Below are 19,697 nucleotides of genomic sequence, written 5' to 3'. Positions count from 1 at the left end.
TATGTATGTGAGGAAACTTGTTTTTGAAAATAATGGACGTGAACTTATTAAAAGCGGAGGTGAGATTTGATTTGCGTGTACTGCACAAAACCTGCTGCCCATCTGGCCCAATTGTAAGTTGAAATCAATTCGATCCAATAAAAAATATAAAATTGAATAAAACTTTTGTTGGATTAATTTTTTAAATTTAATTAAAAAAGTCCTATTATAACTAAATCAAACTCAAAAGAAGTACGAAATTTCATATCTGAACTTATTACAATAATACGTTGACTTTTATTTGAAAAACATTGACCGAAATTAAAATGAATTAGATTAGCCTTAATTTATTATAATTGACTTAGGAGAAGAGAAATTTGACTATTTAATTTATTTTTAAAAATTGTAAGGTTGATTGAAATGGTTACATTATGTTATAGACAAAATGGCGTCATCCATGGAACAGAAGCAATGGCATCTCCAGAAGTTGCGAGTAAATTATTTTGAAAAATAGAAATTATTTAATTTATTTAAAAATAAGAGAATGGAGTGCGTATGGTGTGAGGAATTGTTTGTTATCTTCCTTTGGTGTAAAAAGTGGTATAACGAAAAAATGTTGTCATTTAGTCGCCATATTCTGAATCCTTGTACACGACATTCAAATCTCGCCCTCTTAAATTCGAGGACAACAACCTTAACCTTCCTCAAATCTCGTTCGTTTCCTCTTCTTTTATCTTTTTCAATTCCAAAGACCAAAACAATGGGTTCTCTTTCCGCTCTTCACCACCCAATACAATATCCCACTGCTCCCAGAGACGACTCCGTCGTTGACCACTTCCACGGGGTCAAGATTGCCGATCCTTACCGATGGTACGCAAATGCAACCAACTTCACCATTTTATTACGTTTTCATTTTCATTTTCATTTTGCTCTGTTAGGCTGGAGAATCCGGAGGCCGAGGAAGTTAAAGAGTTCGTGCAGAAACAGGTGTCGTTGACGGATTCGGTGCTGCAGAGGTGCGAGTGCAGGGACAAGCTGTCGGAGAAGATAACGAAGCTGTTTGATAATCCTCGTTACAACGCTCCCTTCCGGCGTGGGAATAAGTACTTTTACTTCCACAACACGGGTCTTCAGGCGCAGAGCGTGCTTTACTTGCAGGACAGTTTAGAGGCTGAGGCTGAGGTTTTGCTCGATCCCAATGCGCTCAGTGAAGATGGAACTGTCTCCCTCAACACGCTGTCCGTGAGCAAAGATGCTGAGTTCTTGGCCTATGGACTTAGTTCCAGTGGTAGCGACTGGGTCACAATAAAAGTCATGCGTATTCGTGACAGGAGTGTTCAGCCTGATACTTTATCTTGGGTTAGTATCCATATCAGATTCACAGAAACAATGTTGAATCTCTTGACTGAAAATAGTTTATATCAAGATCATGCTAATGATTGATGTTTCAGGTCAAGTTTTCCTCCATTAGTTGGACGCACGATAGCAAAGGTTTCTTTTACAGCCGCTATCCAGCTCCAAAGTATGTCATCTCCATTATCGTGTTCTTTCTATGATTTAGTTCTGGGGTTGAAATTTCAAATTGATATTTGATGTTATTTATGTTTATTTTTTTCAAATAACTTAATCACAGTCATTCTCAGGGATATGATGGTGGGGTTAGTTTCATATATCCTTGATTCGTAACTTTGAATTGATTATATTGATTTGCTAAGTAGGGATGGAGAAGTAGCAGATGCTGGGACTGAAACTAATGCAAACCTTCATCATGAACTTTGTTATCATTTTTTGGGTACTGATCAATCGGAAGACATTCTTTGTTGGAGAGATCCTGAGAATCCTAAATATATGTTTGGAGGAAGTATTACCGAGGATGGGAAGGTACTCTTTTTGTCATTGCCTTGCAAATATGAAATGTTATGTGTACATAAAGATATGAAAATGTGCTCCCTATGTTATGTCGTTATTTTCCTCAAGGCTTTAGTAGTATTAATACCAAAGATGCGTCGTTGTTCGTGCCAAATGTGTCATGTTAATGTGAAAATATTTGTTTTCTTAATTGGTCTTTTTTAGTCATATCGTAACGTAAAGTCCTGGATCCTTAAACTTTGCAATGTTGTAATTATTGTCAGAAGAACGATTAAGGAATCCACTGTCATGTAATATCTACCTCCGGTAGAATGAACTATGGTTTTTTCTTATGTTTTTTGTAGGAGCCAATGTTACATTCATAGCATTGCATTGCAAAGTAGATTAGGCACAGTATGATTTTCCTTAATCATACTATGCATATGATACCAAATCTCCTAAAAAACTGACTTTTTTGTTTTTGTTCATTGTGCAGTATGTTCTTCTGTATATTGATGAAGGGTGTGATCCAGTTAACAAGCTTTACTACTACGACTTGTCTGAACTTCCAAACGGGCTGGAAAGTTTTCGGAATGAAAATTCCCTCCTTCCATTTGTCAAGCTTGTTGATAAATTCGATGGACAATATCATGCCATTGCAAATGATGACACCTTGTTTACATTTTTAACTAATAAAGATGCTCCAAAATACAAAGTAGTTCGAGTAGATTTGAAAGAACCAAATGTTTGGACTGATGTTATCAAAGAGTCTGAAAAAGATGTGCTTGAGTCAGCACGTGCTGTAAACGGTAACCAAATTATTGTGAGCTACTTGAGTGATGTGAAATATGTTCTGCAAGTCAGAGACTTGGAAACAGGTTCCTTGCAACATGAATTACCAATTGACATTGGCACAGTCAGTGAAATTTCTGGGCGGCGTGAGGATTCCGAGGTTTTCATTGGTTTTACAAGCTTTTTGACTCCTGGAATTATATATCAGTGCGACCTGAGAACACAAGTTCCTGAAATGAAGATATTTCGTGAGATTGTTGTCCCTGGGTTTGATCGCTCCGAGTTTCATGTCAATCAGGTAAAAGAAAACGAAAAAAAAGTTAAGATTGACTGAAATTCAGATGAGTTCTCCTATTTTAAAGTTTACATTATTTGTTTGTCTGTTTCACATGTCATTACTCTGAGAGTATGGGTGTTGACGTCTCTCAGAATCTGTGTTGTTTATTATGTTCTATTCTCTAATATAGCTTACAAATTTCAGGTTTTTGTGCCTAGTAAAGACGGTACCAAGATTCCAATGTTTATTGTTTCCAGAAAGGATATTGCTTTGGATGGTTCACACCCTTGTCTGCTATATGGATATGGCGGTTTTAACATAAGTCTTACTCCATATTTCAGCATCAGTCGTACTGTACTGGCGAGACATTTAGGTGTTGTTTTCTGCATAGCAAATATTCGTGGTGGTGGAGAATATGGGGAGGATTGGCACAAAGCTGGCTCCCTTGCAAACAAGCAAAACTGCTTTGATGACTTCATTTCAGCAGCTGAATATCTTGTATCTGCTGGTTACACCCAACCCAAAAAGTTATGTATCGAGGGTGGAAGTAATGGTGGACTTCTTGTTGGTGCTTGCATTAATCAAGTATGATTCATTTGCCATTTCTTTGGTGTTTTGCCCTCTGGATTTTTGTTTGTGCTTTTTTATTGAGTTTGCTGTATTTCTAATCTCTCCAAATTTGTCAGCAGAGACCTGATCTTTTCGGTTGTGCGCTGGCTCATGTTGGTGTTATGGACATGCTACGGTTCCACAAATTTACAATAGGTTGGTTTTGTTCAGTTTTCTAGACTATATTGTTATTTTGTATCATACTGATTTGTTTTTGTTATTCAGGTCATGCTTGGACCACAGATTATGGTTGTTCAGACAAGGAGGAAGAATTTCATTGGCTAATCAAGTGAGCATGGTTATACGTGCAAATATGATATTTCTGTTAATTTTTTTTTTTAATTTATTTTAGTATTGTGTAGAGCTGCAAGGCTTCCTCCCCCTTTGTCTTTTGGCTAAAACATCAATAAGGCAAAGAATATTAACTTCAATACTTTTTTCATCAGCGTGTATAATTTAGATCCCTTTCTAGTTTATGGTTGAAAGAAATCTCTCATTCTTACTTTGGAGCTTTTTTTCTTCCAGTATAAGTTGCACAAAGTATCATTATGATTTTTCTATAATATCTTGTTTTAGGTACTCACCATTGCATAACGTCCAGAGACCTTGGGAAAAGCATCCTAATCAGTCAATTCAATACCCATCAACAATGCTGTTGACTGCTGATCACGATGATCGTGTTGTGCCATTGCATTCATTAAAGCTATTGGCGGTAAGTCTGTTTTTCATAATTTCCAATTTGAGTTATCAAATCGGTACTTGCATTCTGAAGATTTTGGGTGGTGCTGCTCTCATTGACTGTTATTTTGATATTTTTATTCAGACCTTGCAGTATGTCCTCGTTACTAGTCTTGATAAAAGTCCCCAGACGAACCCTATAATTGGTCGCATTGAGTGCAAGGCTGGGCATGGTGCAGGGCGTCCTACAAAGAAAATGGTAATAGATTAGGATCTGCTTCTTTTTTAGCTTCTATTCCCATTGTTGATTGCTGTATGTCGTTTTTAAGTTTCATTTATTGTTAACCGCAGATAGATGAAGCTGCTGACCGGTACAGTTTCATGGCGAAAATGTTAGATGCACATTGGATCGAGTAGATATAGATATAGGGTGGATGGAGAACACAATGCTTTTTCTCACAAGTGGCATTTCGTTTCTTCTTTTTCCAACCATGAAAACAAAGGAATTGCAAAAGGACAAGCCTCTTGTGATTTGACCTTTTGGGGGTATATGATCCTGTTGTATTCGAATGGAGGTAGGGTCCTCCGTGGAACACGTAAGAGCATTGCTTCCTCTGTTTGATTGTCAGGACAATTAGATTTCTAAACATTAACATCGAACACGATTCCATTCACTAGTGGTTCATATTGTTATTATTATTAGTGTAATTTCAGAGAATAAAACCAAACATGACAAACTTCATACAATCCTGATATTATGCAACATCCATGGCCAATGTTCCTTTATCGATGTTAGCCACCAGAAGAATTAAATTGCACAGCAAGTTATTTAAAATGTCAAGAACTTATGTTAGAAGTAATTATACTTTACAGTCTACATAAAATCAATTCTTTAACCTTAACAAATAATTCTTTTCAAAAAATCAATTCTACAGAAAGTCAAACTGAATAACAGTAAACCTCAATCATAAAGCTATAATAATTAGGACTCCTTTCTACGTTGCTCAAGGGCACTAATGTAAGGGGGGACGAAATAAGAGGCTAGTCTGTACGAAAAGATACACACTACTGGAAGGAAGTAGCTCTACTTGAAGATGCACTGTGTCTATCTCTCATCATAGTACTGCCCACTCCAAAATCTAGCAGCCATGATTTAAAAACGGATTTATGTCAGGAAACATTCCATTTTTATGTCTGTGACATCAAGTTGCAAAATTTCAGCTCTGCAACCCAAAATTGATCCAATGCTGCAAAATCACAATAAATAAGGCACTTGCCGACATGGTGACGTGTTTAAAATCAATTCCCATAAATTTAAAGTATCGTATGTCGTACCTAGGATAGGTGCGTCCAAGATCTCCATGAACAAATTCCTTGATATAGGTCCCAGCCTGCAAAAGTACAAACTTATTAGATCTTTAGGACTTCAACTAATTACTGATTACAGATTTCGCTGTACATGAAGGGAAGTTTATCATAATATTAACTTGGATGTATGTCTAAATTAATTCAGTCAAATTTTTAAATCGGAAAGAAATACTGATTTTATATGTTTAACAAACGGGCACTAACAATTATTGGGAGAGAAACGTGGGAGAGTAGATCAATGGTATGTCATTCGCTTGTTTTATGTTTTATTGCACTCGGAAGACAGACGTGGTAGTTACATGGCCCATGTAATTACCTTTTGCATGGCCTCTGTTATATTTACTTGAGAAATATTGTTCACCATATTTTCACCATTCATTTCCAATAAAATGTAAAAGGTATACAGCCATGGAGTTGTAAAGTTTGAGGTGCTAAAACTTAAAACCACAACTTAAGCTCTGTTTAAAAAGTAGTTCAGTCGCTGAAATTTCATTTATATGAGATAATGTAAGATTACCTGTGTACATAGGTGCAGAAGAAAATATTGGGAACTTCCAGCAATTGCCTCTATTTTCATCCTATGATTTGAGAAACAGTAAGGGATGGTGAAATTTCAGACGTGTTTGAATGCAGCTTTTATATGGTAAACGTAGCATGTAACTATCAATATATGGGAGAATCCTACCAATGAATAATCTTTTCCCGCTCTAGAGGACTGCGACGATGAAGCACCCTTATTGGGGTCCTCTGCAAAACTTTCTGCTCAAATAAGAAAAAGATTCTGGTTACCACACTTACAAATTTAAAAAAGAAGAAGCAATTATTAAATGCAAAAATCCCAGCGAGCATGATCCAGAGAGAGAAAAGGTGATAGGCCGTGGTTGACCCAGGTCAATACAAGGAAAAAGTGAGGAAGGAAGTTGATAAGGCAAGAGGGTAAACTGGAACATGGTAAGGACAATGGAGGAGTCAGTAATGGGAGGGGTGGTTAGGATAGGAGGGAGCATGGAGAGTAAACTGAATTGCCAGGTTGCAAGTTTAGTTTGGAAAGGGTAATTCTAGCATGATTGGGAAGTGAATGGAGGAGACAAGGAGGGGAATATGAGAGAAGTGGTTTGGTATAGAGAAGAATTTGGAGGGTGAAGCTTAGGAAGGCTTCTACCTCAGGAGGGACTACTAGAAGCAGACCTTGCATACCAAACAATTATGTGGTTCTGTGTAGTGGGTGCTGATTTCCATTAAATAACCTTGCTCAAGCTATAGTAAACTTTCGAAGGAGTTAAGAATACAAAACCAATTTCAATTATCAAGCTTCATTTTCTCATTTGCTACCTAGTGTCTGCATTTTTGTTTGGCATCAGATAGATAGTGACTTATGTGATTGATTGGACCACAATCACAAACATTGATCCAATTGACTAGAAACACCAATGAGACCTACTTCTAAGATTCTTTTAAGGAACTCTGCTTTGAAGGATTTCTTATTTTATAAATAATAGATTGACCGCACAAGAAATGAATGGCAGATCAATATATTAATATAAGTACTACAGAAATGGATTCAATTGACATTCGTATAGAAGTACTTAATGGATAAATCAAAGGCTTAAATGACATAAATACAATCAGGATGCGTTACAAAAACAGACATATAGATCCTAGAGCTACTCAGCGAAAGTCAAATGACGCAGATACAAAGAACAACACGGTTTATGCTTTTGTACGTTTAAGTTAAACATTTAATGCAAAATACATGTTTGATAGCAAGTAATACACACAACATAAAAGCTTACCAAATCCTTGTGTGAAGAAATACATTGAAAATCTTCATCCTTTAGAGGACGAGATATCCACACTAAAGCAGCATATTGTTTCTATACAGTTGTAAGATTGTAATAGTTAGGATGCATATATAGATAAAACAATGGATGAATAAAGCTGTAAGAGATCAACAAAGAAATAAAAGTAACTAGTTATTAAGAATCTAGATGAAAGACCTGCTTCTCTGCTTCACCTTCACGCATAAGGTCCCAGCCTTCACTACCAACAAGTTTCAGATTTTTCACCCTAACCTACACAAACATATGATATTATGAATTTAGTAGTCATGAAATAAAAAGATTGAGAAACATCACCAATTCAGTTGCAGCATTACCAATTTATTCTCCATGTTATTTATCTTTTTCTCTACATCTTTTACAAACAGTTCAGATGGGATATGCCGTGCATTTTGCACCTCAACAAGAAAGGGCCTGCCTGGACCCAACATTCTGACCTAGAACAGTTCCATATCAGATAAGTTGATTCATTGATAAACTTTTTAAAAGTACAAAACCATAAATTCAGTACATCGATATCTTCTCTGCCTGCAGCGTGAAACTTAAAACCATCACCTTGGCAGGCTTGGAGGATGTTTCCACCAATTATTTCCTACAATGATTTTAAACATTGTTGTCACCTTTCACAATGAACATTAAAAGGAAACATAAAAGACAACAGCTATTGCCAGGCAGAATAGACAGTACTTCAACCGATGCTTCTCCCATTCTTTCATCATCAATGATCCAGCATGTTTGACTCACATTCCGTGAATACTGCCATGAAAGTAAACACATAAATTTGAATTTTCACGAAATATTTACTCTTTGTCTATCATTGGTTCGCAAATTATAGTTATATGATTATATCTAGACCAAAAAAGGAAATTATATTCCATTACATAAAGAATCTATTTTTTTGTGTGAGAATTGGTCAATTAATTAATTTCAACTACAAATGTGAGAGTGCATAAAGCGAACTTGCTGTTTACATTAAGTATCACATAAATACCTCCACATATTCAATATGTCTATCATGCCATATGACATAACAGAACATGTAAAACTATAAGTCATTGATGGAGTAAAAAACATGTATGCCATTGATACATTTAATGACTTCAGAATGCTAGTCCAAATGTCCAGTTAGGACGATTGAGGGAAGATAATAAATTCATTACCTTCAGGTATCTTCCACCAAAATAGAAAGGCGTCCTGTAGCAAAAGAATGTAAAATGGCAAGGCTCGTTTGCCTTAAAAGAAAGGAAAGCCAAGTTAGCGGTAAAATCATATCAAATCTCAAGAGCGAAATAGACAATGAATTCAAAGTGACTTTATTTCTACTATAAAGCAAAACAAAACATAATTCCCATTGTGAACCCACCATGAAAACCAACAAGGATTTATGATACACATAAATTTAAGAGATTGCATTCTGACAAACATGGGATCATGAAGCAAAACAATTTAAATCTGACATTTAGTCATAGAAAAGGAGGGTGATCACAAATTACCTTTTCTAGCAAGAATTCACAGCCGTCAGAGGAATCATTCTCAAGTGAATTGCTAATAGGTATTTCTCCAACAAGATTGGACTCTCCTATAAAATATTAAAATAAAAATGAAATGGTTAATGTAAGAAACTGTAAAATCACAGGTAGTGTTTGTATACACCTCAGACCTATAGACAATCCAAGCATATGTTAGAGCCAAAAACTAGTCAAAGGAAAAGGAAATCAATCTTATGGCCATTTCTACCAGAAAAAAAAAAAAAAAAGGTTACAGTGCCCAAAAGGTCAATGAAAAGTGTAAAATCAAAGGCAATACTGTCTACACCTTACACATATAGACAAGTTAAGCATATGTTACATCCAAAAACTAGTCAAAGGAAAAAAAAATAAATCTAAGCATATGTTACAGAGTCCAAAACGTCAACTACTCAAGGGAAAATGAGACCAGCTATTTAATGGTTATTGGTTATAATAAGATGTTAATTTTTAAGGAGCAGAAATTCTGAAGTTCAATGAATGGCAGTCCCTTTGATGCACAAGGAAAGGAATACTCCTCACAGCAATCAGCCAATGGTAACTATTGGTTTATTGCAAAGCATGCTTCCAGAGGAAAACTAGCATAACTATAAAATGAATAATTCCTTTGTCTGGAATTGAATTTCATTATAGCGGTATTATACTTTGAAAAAGGTTATTCACCGGCACAAAAAGGTAATATCAATGCAAGAGAAGACCATTTTATTAACAGATAAGAATACTCATGAATTCAATTGTTTGTACTTTGTCCTGAACTCTGAAACAGTCACACTGACAGGCACAACACTGTACGCAATCAGAGAAAGTAACAGCTCAATTTGATGCGTCAATGTCAGATGTTCTCAGTTTCTTCATAAAAACACCAACTAAAAAGCAACACAGGATCAATAATAAACTTGAGCATGCCTATTTTTCTTCTCTTGCAAGTCTCGGCACTATCTGACCGGTTCTGATCCCCCTTCGATGCTTTTGTGTGAGTGTAAGTCAAACGAATGCGGAAATTGCCCATACTCGATTTACATTCCTGCAAAAGTAAATTTCTGTAAAGGTTCATTGGAAAACCAATTGACCAAAACATGAACATCTTGACTGATACGAAAAAATGACTGACCAGAAGATCTTCAAGAGGATATATTAGAGAAAATTTTAAGGCATCCTTTGTAGATATGCATCCAGTGTGCAAGTTTTCTTGGAACCAAGATTGAGACCCGAATTTGGTTTTCATATATGAGCTACAAAATTTAAACAAATAAAAGACACTCCTATGAATATTAAATGCGTACCCAAACAATACAGAATAAAATAAAACTAAAAAGTAAAAAGTAAAGAAGCATGAGGTAGAATTTTAACCGAAGAGAGTTATCATTGTTGAGGATGATAGGTGGGATAGAAACTTCAAGGGAAAAGGTATGAAACTGATAGGCGTGTCGTTTAACGGTGTCAGCAATGAGAAGTGGGAGGTTCTGATTTTGAAGGAGAGTTTGGGTGTCGTCTGAATAATATGTGAACTGCAGAATCCCGAAGCAAAGTGTGCAAAGTTGATGTGTGGTGGCGGAGAGAGAAGAGAGAAAAGAGATGGAAGGAGGAGAAGCATAGACACGGCCTTGGAGGCCGAAGAGGCGAAAGATGCAACGGGCGCATACCTGTGATGTGATGTGAAATAGCAGTTAGCAGAAGAGAAAGAAGAGAAAGAGAACGAAGATGAATTAGAAAAACTGACCCCTTCGGACAACAATTCCTTGACGGCGTCGGAGGGTAAATCCCTCACCGATTCCGATACCGATTCTTCTTCTTCTTCTTCTTCTTCACCCAAATGCTTCAGGCTTTCCTCCTTCTTCTGCTCTTCCATTCCAATAACCTACTCACCTCGCTGCACACTCAGTACAAACACCTTCACTGCGCGGGTTTACCTATTTTTCGATTTTGTTTCTTCAGATTTTTAAATTAACTTCCTCTTCTTATTGTGCTTCCTCTTATTTATATTTTTTTCCTCAACACAATTTTCCCATGTTTTTATATTCCGTTTTCAATAAACAGTTAATTAATTTTATTTATATTCAAATTTTTAAAGCGCATTAAACAAACCTAATAATTAGCAAAATAAAGATTAAAACCTAGGACTCAACCACCAAATTAATAAAACTATATATATATATATATATATATATATATATATATATATATTATATTCTAAAAATTTAAATTAATTAAATGATTTCTTGATTGAGTGTAATTTCTGCCACTATCTATCAGTGGCTACTTAGCTTATTTAGTTTCAGAAAATGCTTAATTTTCACAATGATAAATAATTTACTTCTCTGCCATGGTATCGATAGCTAATGACTTGGTTTGAACGGTTAATATTAAAATTGTGTGTTTGGACACGTAAAATGTAAAGGAATACAAGTGCTCACTATTTTCAATTAGAGAAGAAACTACCAATGCTGAATGAATTACGCTTGCCACCAGCTAAATGCCAACATTAATATCCAATAAAAACAGTAAATTTCGGAAAATTACAAGAGAATAGAATATTGTTTCTTCTTTTTTTTTTCTGGAAAAGAATTAACGTGACCTCGAGCTGGGGTCACCTGTGACTTAAATCAAACATGTCCGCCGTAATTATACCATGAATAATAGCATAAATTATCGAAACAAATAAATTGAAAAATCAGAAGGAGAAAAGTAAACTGCTTTTGATATTGGCAGCTCAAAGGGGTCGAGTGCGTCTCCCACTTGCTCTACCACAAAGCAGTGCATTCTTTGGAATAGGATATTCATCTCTGATTGAGGTTGATGTTGTATAAACGCGCATGTAAAACTGTTGGCCGAGGTATTGCCGTGCCCAAAATTCAGATCTCAAGTTCCACATTCCCACATTGTCAAGGGCAATATAGATAGCAGTCCATGACTTGGGATATACCTGCATGCACCAATAACCACATTATTAAATATTTTGATCGGTAAATACTCTATTGTTGAGACAGAATGCTTATTATTCGAACCTGAGTGGTGCTCCGCGAAACTGCATCTCGAAGATTGTACTCGTTCCTGCTAGCAGTCGTCCACTGTCCTCCGTCCATACTACGCATACACACAGTACAAATGATTCACAAATTTAATAATGGTTTTAAGTTGACCAAGCATATGAATGAATAATGGTTGATGAGCGATGATGACTCACCCAACCACAAAGAAAGAGTAGCCATCAAGATGGTAGCTCTGAATGACGTCTTCCTCGTTTTGGAGGACAATCTCCACAAATGCTCTGTAGTCGGTTTGCAAAACAGATGTGTCAAGGTAAAGGCCACCTCCAGTGGGCCTGTCGGAAATGCTTCCGACACGGAAAACACCTGGGATTTTGAAGTAGTCTGCCAGCTTCAGAGGAGTGTCCGGAGCAACGTAAGACACGCTGTTGATTCCGTATCTCTGTTTGCCGTTCACTATACCAGCTGAACTGGACAGTATGATGGTCCTTGTCGTGTTTATCAGACCATAGTGGTACGACCCTTGCGGGTTCGGCCTTGGTCCACTTGCTGTCAGGTTCGTCCTGAAACAACCATTTAAGTTCCTCAGCTTCACTTCATAGCGCATACACAAAAGTAATGAACTTTGACAAAAAAGAAGATACCTGATGGAGCGGGCCTGGTTGAGAGACCAATCAATCTGAATGGTAGGTCCACCAGGGGGTGGGCCTGATACTGGGCCTGCGGAGTTGCTGTAGCGAAGAATGGCAGTGGAGGTGAGGACTGTAGATGTAAATCGAGAGGAGACCACGATGTAATAGTCCTTAGCAGGTTGATCCGCAGTGAACAGAACAGAGTAAGACTGGCCCACGTGCACGTCAAGAGATGAGTAGGTTGTTTGAACCGTGTGCGTTCCTTCCACTTCTACCAGCTTTAAATTGTGGTTCTGTATGCGGAAATTCAGGGAATTTTCCAACCCCACATTTGATATTCTCAGCCTGTACGTCTTTCCTGCGTGTGCCCCGAAACTCACGCTATTTATTTCTCACAATTTACTCTAGCTTAGGTTAGGTTAGGTTATGTACAACTTTGTTTTTCCTTCAATAGTGGAAACAACCATGATCTTAATCGTGAATAAGACAAAAGTGCTCACGTAATGTAGACATGACACATATTTATATGAATCGTATTTAACAAGTTGCAGGAGAAGGTTGTTGGATTTTAAGTGATTTTATTTAGGCATGCATACCTTGTTCCACATTGAAAGATTCTCCGTTAGAGCCACGACCATTGATGAGGATTCCATCAGGGAAAGGAAGCCTGCTACCTCTATCAAGAATAGCCCGTAAATCCTGTGAAAAAATAAAAAAACACAAGGTGATTTCAAACAGCATTCATATTTCAAATATTTCAAACAACAACAAGAAACACTTTTTTTAGTCTACCCAATAAGTTGATTTGCTTAAGAGACACAAATGTTAAGAAGAAGTGCTTTCTTTTTTCTTTTTACTTTTTAGCGGCTAATTCCCTTCCAACGACATTTGGCAGCTAGCAACCAACTACCAGACAATAATAGTAAGATGGAGAAAATGGTGGATAAGAGTAAGATGAGTGAGTGAGTAATGCATGGAGAAAGTTAGTTGGGATTTGAAATGAGGCGCACTTAGACAGGTAAGTGAGAATTGACAGGTAGTGATGAGATTAGTTGTGGAATATTATTACAAGCATGTGGAGGGCAAAGAGAGAAAGAGAGAGAGAGAGGAGAGAAAAGTGGTGTTTGTGATATTACCGTATGGTTGAACTTGTACCAATCTCCAATGAGGACAGTGTAATCACCGGCGGGATCATCGAAAGGGACTGGAATTCTGGGTCTGCTCAAAATCCTAATACCTCCAAATCCACCGGCAGCTTTGTGGAATGCAAGAGATGGGAAATAGTAGAAGCTTCCAATCTGATCCTTCACCTGAAGTATGTATGTGAAGTTCCCTCCTGGAGGAATGGGACACGTTGTTCCCGAAACCCCGTCTTCGAATGAGTTCCTCCTCTGCTGCACCCCGTTCCTGTGTTTTCCATTCAACCACCATTATTATATATATCTATCCTTCTTTTCTTTTAATTCTTCATCCACGTTTCTTTCATTACTTTACTTTACTTCAGAAGCAGCAATTTAATGCTTCTTAATGAATTCATTAGCTGGAGGTGATGTTAATTCAAAAAGTAAAGGTCTCTCTTTTGAGTGTCAAAAAGAAAAATCAAGTGATAAATCATTCCATTCCATCGCAGTCTCCAGCCCACAACAGCCAAGCATAGATAAAGTAAATGGGCCCACAATATAAATTATTGACTTCTTAGCTAAGCAATTACAGAAAATCAAACTCATAATCACACACTGTTTCGTCTTCTTCACTGTGATTTTTATGGTTTTAATTTTTTATAACTCTTTAATTATTCTGACACTATCTTAGGAATTATACATACCAAATTGTAACGTTCCACTCAAGTAATTTCTTAGGTCATGTTTACTTATGTTTCAAAAAATTCAGTGTATATTTTAAATTAAATAAATTCAGTTTTTCTAAAAGGTTTACATAGACTTTTGATTTAATTAATTGGAATTTCTAATTTAACAATTTAGATATTTCGTGTGTATCTAAAAATTCATCATGGTAACTGTTTATATATGATACACCAGTAAGCTAATCTCAATTCAAAGTTTATAAATTTTTATAAAGTCTTTATATATAATATAAAAGGACTTCACAAATGTTAAATTAAATAATTTGAATTTAACATATAATACATAATATGAGGTTTCAAAAAATGCAATTAGTGATAGCATTCTATAGCTATATATATCCAAAATGTGGTATCAAAGCGTTGAAGAGTTAGCTTAATGGAATTGAATATGTATTTGAGAAACATAAATAAATAACAGTAATTTGTCTGATAGTGATATTTTTATAAATAGAGAGGAGATCTAGATGGGTGCGTTGAGCATTCCCTGTGGTCGAAGAGAAGGTAAGATTTGTGGAGGTATTTATGGAGTTCATGAGATTCGAGAAAGTTGCAGTCCAATGGAAGAAAAACATAACAAGTGTGGATTATTATTACCAGGACAGGAGAAAGGGTTGGTCCAAGCTGTTGAAGACATTGATGATGAGGTTGTCGTTGGTAACAGAATGAATGTCTGGACCTGGGAATTGACCGTTGATAAGTATTCCCTGTATGCGTATGCGTGATACGAATGAGATCCTCCTCCAACACAAGACAAGTATACGAAGCATAGGAAGAGAGAAAAACCTGTTGACGAACGCCGAGTGGATAAATGTCTCCATACGTAACATTCCAGTTGAAGAACCTGTAGGGATCTTCGGCGACAGCAGCCATTGCAAAGAGAGAAAAACAGAGCACAACCGCCATGTTGAGCGACATCTTCAACACGAGAGAGAGAGAGAGAGAGAGAGAGAGAGAGGGGAATGGAGTGAGCAGGGACGGATTTACATTTAAACTGAAGTGCGGGACAGAGAGAGAGAGAAGAAACACGGCTTCTCTCAAATGATTATAGCCGTAAAGGGTAAAATGAAAAGATAGAGGAAAAGTTGGTAGCCCACGCTAATGTTATTCTTTCTTTCTTTATTTTCTGTAGCAATTAAAAAATATTAAGCTACAGGAAAAACTTCACTTGATTTATATCAGACAATAGTTATAAGTGTATTTAGAAGTGTTGCATTGAGTCGAAAAAAGAGGAAAGATTGTTGAAATGCATAAAGAGTTTCTGGAAATGGCGAAATGGGTGTCGGTGGGGGGTCCTAGGATGCGCTGAATATTTGAATCATGTGTTGTTGTTGTTGTTGTGTAGTGTAACCCAACTCACCACAACCCACATGGGCCTCCTCATTCTGCCTACCAGTAATTGCTTTTGTTTTCACTTCCAACACACAACTTCACGTGTCAACAATTTTATACGTAAATTTTCAATCACAAAAAACATGTACTTTTTACATTAGCTACTTCCCAAAACATGCTGAAATCTCCTTTCACCAATCAGCCTTTTTACCCTATCTTATTCTAAAAAATTCCCTCAAAGTCAAATACACACTACCCATTTCCACCATTATTGTGTTCTTGGAATCTTCTACCTAATGTGCTGCCAGATCTTAAACTAACTTAAATTACTAGCCACTACTCTCACTACCCATTTCGGTTCACATGAGTTGCAATTTTCAAGAGTGTCAAAATAATAAACGAAAACAGGCCTTCTGATTCTGTCAAAAGAAGTGAAAAGAGTAAAAGGAGATAAGTTAAGTATGGAATAATAAGGCTATTTGATTTCTTTCTTTCTTCCATGGTAAAGACAGAGGTAAAGACAGAGAAAAAGAAAGAGAAGATTTTGATTTCTTATCCTTTTGTCTGTGGGGTGAGTTTTGAATGCACATGTCTGGTTTGTGTGAGCCAAGTAAAACAGTATATAGTGAGGAATTAAGAATAGCTCAATCTGTCTTATAGTGAGTAGGCCATATGTACTGCAAAAATAAGGTACTGTACACACTCACATGCAAACTATAGCACTGCAAATTATTCACACCTACCTCACTTTTCCTTTTCCATCCCCACACACTACGTACCAAAAACACAATATTAATCTTCACGGAAACAACCCCTTTTCTAAACTATACAAAACTTATAAAACTTATAAAACAAAGATTTAATTACTAGAGTCAGCTTCATTTTGGTTAAAAAGTTTTAAACTCGTCTACCCTGAATTTTTCATTTCAATTACGTTTCAATTTTCTCAAAATTCACTCAATTAGATTTTTTTTTTCAAAAAATAAACAATACAAACAGCATTCACGTGTCAATACAATTTTTTTATTTAATTTTATAAAAATATTATTCATTTCATTTTCTTTTGTAAATTTTTTTATTATCCACGTATAAGGTCTCGTAATGTAATATGTGACAAAACAATGTTACATCTTAGTGTCTGTAAGAACCAGAAAAATATAAATAGGGTCATTGGGCCTTAAATTGGAACAACCAGTCCATAATCTAAGAACCTATTGACTTAGGAAGGGGTCTCCTGAAAGTCAGCTTCTTCTTCACTTACCAGATTTCTCTCTCTCTCTAAAAAACTTGTTACCCTAACATTTTCTCCCCCTTCTCTCTAATTTTCCAGTCAACGGAACCGATTAAAATTCGAACTGAAGGTGCTCTAGCATTTCCCGCACCAAGAGCTTCAATCTGAACCGAACAATTTCCTGTTCTGATCGGTAAGCGTTTCCTCTTCTCTTCCACTGTTCTAGGACCTAGGGTTTTCAGTTTATGGTGCCTTGTGCATTTTCTTTTTCATTCCCGGTATATCCTAGCTCTAAGAGCTATATTCTACCACTAATTTGGTGATTTGTAGGTTTGGTAAGGGTGTTACCGCGAAAGTCATTGTTAGGGCGTCTTGGATTAACTGTTTTGTGCAACTCAGAGGTAAGGGGAACTAGTTCTACTTTTCATTTTAGTTGAGTTATGTGAATGAATGATAATTTTTGAAGTGGTATGTTGTTGGAGGCATGAAATTGGTTCTAGTGACTTGAGATGCATGTATGGAAGTGTTTAAATCTGTGAATTTGGAATTTAATGACTATAAACTGTTTTGGAATGATTTAGACTGCTGAAATTGTGTATGTTGGAACTGTTTGGATGGAGATTCTGTTATAGTACTGTTAGATAGGTAGTCAAGTGTTTTTAGACTCAATTTTAGGCCATTCTAAAGGAAGTGAGAGAGTGATTTTGAGATTTAGGGGTTAGGGGTTGAGTTAAGCTATTGGGATGACTTAGTTGAGTCAAACCTGACTTGCTAGAGGTGTCTAAAGGGATAAAAACATCTTCTATTTGGTAAATCTAGATTTGAGTCCTTAGGTTGTTGAAAACTAAGATTTTGAGTATGAATTGATGCACAAACACTAAAGAATGGGGTTAGGAATGTCTAGAACTGGTTATGCAAGTTTGATTCATCATATAGATCAAGCTAGAAATCTACCAAAAGGCCTAAAACGAAATGAGAGTGGGTGAGTTCTGCAAAATCTGCAGAAAATCTGCAGAATCCACGTCTGGGCGCCCCAAAAGGGCGCAGGGCGCCCTTTTCTGCTGTTTCCAGCATAAATGTGACGCCCGGGCGCTCCTAAAGGGCGATGGGCGCCCTTTTCTGCTGTTGTGTTTGTTTTTTATACTTTGTGGGGTTTCGGGTGTCCGTTTTGGACGTTCTTTAGGTCGTTTTGGGGGGTTTTTGACCCTTCCGGAGCCATTGGTGAGGGTCTCCAAGCTGTTTGAATTACTTAAGTATTGATAATTAAAAGTCATAAAGAAATTTGTGTTAATAAGTGATGATTTTGTGAAAGTATGTAATGTATGAGTTGTTTTTATGACATGGTTGATGTTGTATGATGGTGTATGGGTTTGGTATAAGACAATATAGTAAGAACGCACTTGAATGACTATGAAATTTTATGTTTGATGAATCAAAGTGGTTTATGAGGTACATTTTGATTTAAGAGGAATATCATGTGATTTAAGGTGGTCGGATTGAATATGAAATTGAGATCTCTCTGCGAGATCAGTTAGTGTATTGAATGTATGTAAGAGGCTTCCACTATGGGGGGTTATCCCTAACACTCTAACGGTCTTTTGTTCTCACTTAGAGAGGATTGACGCGTGTGGTGAGAGTAGTGGGAAGTCCTAGGGTAGGTGCTATCACTGGAAGTCTATTTTGCGGTAACGGACCAGCCTTGTGTGTGGTTGGGTGGAATCCATCGGCAATGGCTTTGCAAAGCAGTAGAGGCCACCACAAGTGCACAACCCGCCCCAGCTCTATATACATTCTTAGTCCGGAAGAGTCTAGAGGTCTTAATATGATAGGATGATTGTTTTGATGTGTTTTATGAAATTAATGTCCATGTTTATGAGGATTTGCAAGTTTATGTGGGTGTGGAGGTTCTCGGAAATATTAGATTGAATTGGATTAAATTGTATGTTTATTTGAGACCTAGCTCACCCTTGCGATGTACGTGTTTGCCTTCCTCCTTGCGATGATCATCCAATCTTTTGGATGTGAACAGTAGGTGATGATGTGCCTCTGGAGCAAGCCTTGGAGACTGCAGAAGACCTAACTCCTAGTACTCAGGACTTCCATTAGATTCAGACTAGTTAGTTCTTTATTTAAAAGACTTCATGTAATTGTCATATTCCTAGACCTTCATTCTATTATGTATTTTGGAGATTTCTTAAGATTTTAATTAGGTTTTATTTTCCTCTATATTTTGAATGACTATATATATATATATATATATATATATATATATATATAAATATATAAATACTGTTATCTCCATCTCTCAACTACTTTTACATATTATAATAATTGAATCCTATTATATTATATGTGTATATGATATTTTGGGATGTCACAGTGTCAAATATTATTGTAATGTATTCAATTTAGTTTCGTTTAATGACAAAACAATGTCACATGTTTGATTTCAAATTCATTTTCAAAAATGTGTTTTTCAAATTCAATTTAGTTTCGTTTAGTGACAAAAATGTGTTTTTCAAATTCACGTTATTATAGTCATTGGTTATACAACTTTTGTACCAGGAGAAGATTTTGCCGACTCCCAATATCTGTTTGACTAGAAATAATTGCAAAACAAACAAATTAAGGAAACCATTTGAAAATTCTTTGATTTCCATTATTTGGTGATTAGGAAGGAAAGAAAGTTTGCAATCGTAGTTTAGTATTGTTCACTCACCACTCTGCGATATTTTTTTT

At 36.4% G+C, this 19,697-nt stretch overlaps 3 protein-coding genes across 4 annotated transcripts; 1 reads left to right on the top strand and 2 right to left on the bottom strand.

The window, feature by feature from the left end:
• The first annotated feature begins 546 nt into the window (after positions 1–546).
• On the top strand, positions 547–4,891 carry LOC106764782 (prolyl endopeptidase-like). The gene is made up of 11 exons (XM_014649175.2): positions 547–849; positions 918–1,338; positions 1,431–1,501; positions 1,698–1,860; positions 2,324–2,917; positions 3,101–3,481; positions 3,586–3,661; positions 3,731–3,794; positions 4,082–4,217; positions 4,329–4,442; positions 4,535–4,891. The coding sequence occupies exons 1-11, from the start codon at positions 593–595 to the stop codon at positions 4,598–4,600; spliced, it is 2,343 nt and encodes a 780-aa protein (XP_014504661.1). The 5' UTR covers positions 547–592; the 3' UTR covers positions 4,601–4,891.
• A 167-nt stretch (positions 4,892–5,058) lies between these two features.
• On the bottom strand, positions 5,059–10,883 carry LOC106764783 (putative tRNA pseudouridine synthase Pus10). Of its 2 annotated transcripts, XM_014649176.2 has the most exons (15): positions 10,636–10,880; positions 10,266–10,558; positions 10,027–10,147; positions 9,822–9,939; positions 8,883–8,968; positions 8,550–8,621; positions 8,077–8,145; positions 7,901–7,981; positions 7,707–7,826; positions 7,549–7,623; positions 7,345–7,425; positions 6,237–6,310; positions 6,069–6,129; positions 5,519–5,574; positions 5,059–5,430 (listed from the first exon to the last, which is right to left on the bottom strand). In XM_014649176.2, exons 1-15 carry the CDS (start codon positions 10,762–10,764, stop codon positions 5,349–5,351), a joined length of 1,518 nt encoding a protein of 505 aa, XP_014504662.1. In that variant the 5' UTR covers positions 10,765–10,880; the 3' UTR covers positions 5,059–5,348. The 2 variants fall into 2 exon arrangements, with proteins under 2 accessions (XP_014504662.1, XP_022638322.1); XM_022782601.1 differs by lacking the exon at positions 7,345–7,425 and having other exon boundaries at positions 10,636–10,883.
• A 468-nt stretch (positions 10,884–11,351) lies between these two features.
• LOC106764590 (L-ascorbate oxidase homolog) lies at positions 11,352–15,455 on the bottom strand. The gene is made up of 8 exons (XM_014648870.2): positions 15,182–15,455; positions 14,993–15,102; positions 13,671–13,941; positions 13,131–13,233; positions 12,547–12,892; positions 12,100–12,465; positions 11,921–11,999; positions 11,352–11,838 (listed from the first exon to the last, which is right to left on the bottom strand). Exons 1-8 carry the CDS (start codon positions 15,311–15,313, stop codon positions 11,626–11,628), a joined length of 1,620 nt encoding a protein of 539 aa, XP_014504356.1. The 5' UTR covers positions 15,314–15,455; the 3' UTR covers positions 11,352–11,625.
• Between the last annotated feature and the right edge of the window lie 4,242 nt (positions 15,456–19,697).

The sequence above is a fragment of the Vigna radiata genome, chromosome 6, assembly GCF_000741045.1.
Source record: "Vigna radiata var. radiata cultivar VC1973A chromosome 6, Vradiata_ver6, whole genome shotgun sequence".
Classification (NCBI taxonomy): Eukaryota; Viridiplantae; Streptophyta; class Magnoliopsida; order Fabales; family Fabaceae; genus Vigna; species Vigna radiata.
Note: the sequence above shows the minus strand (reverse complement) of the source record. Positions and strands in the feature narration are given on the sequence as shown.

What these genes read in the sequence shown, in the direction of transcription:
- LOC106764782 (XM_014649175.2), top strand. Translation starts at nt 593, where the DNA reads ATGTTGTCATTTAGTCGCCATATTCTGAATCCTTGTACACGACATTCA. An exon ending in ATTGCCGATCCTTACCGATG is followed by an intron (nt 850 to 917) that starts GTACGCAAATGC and finishes TTGCTCTGTTAG; the next exon opens with GCTGGAGAATCCGGAGGCCG. An exon ending in TTGGTGCTTGCATTAATCAA is followed by an intron (nt 3,482 to 3,585) that starts GTATGATTCATT and finishes ATTTGTCAGCAG; the next exon opens with AGACCTGATCTTTTCGGTTG.
- LOC106764783 (XM_014649176.2), bottom strand. Translation starts at nt 10,764, where the DNA reads ATGGAAGAGCAGAAGAAGGAGGAAAGCCTGAAGCATTTGGGTGAAGAA. An exon ending in TTGGTGGAAGATACCTGAAG is followed by an intron (nt 8,146 to 8,549) that starts GTAATGAATTTA and finishes CTTTCATGGCAG; the next exon opens with TATTCACGGAATGTGAGTCA. An exon ending in ATAACATGGAGAATAAATTG is followed by an intron (nt 7,624 to 7,706) that starts GTAATGCTGCAA and finishes ATGTTTGTGTAG; the next exon opens with GTTAGGGTGAAAAATCTGAA.
- LOC106764590 (XM_014648870.2), bottom strand. Translation starts at nt 15,313, where the DNA reads ATGTCGCTCAACATGGCGGTTGTGCTCTGTTTTTCTCTCTTTGCAATG. An exon ending in GGTACAAGTTCAACCATACG is followed by an intron (nt 13,234 to 13,670) that starts GTAATATCACAA and finishes ATTTTTTCACAG; the next exon opens with GATTTACGGGCTATTCTTGA. An exon ending in ATCTTTCAATGTGGAACAAG is followed by an intron (nt 12,893 to 13,130) that starts GTATGCATGCCT and finishes GGGCACACGCAG; the next exon opens with GAAAGACGTACAGGCTGAGA.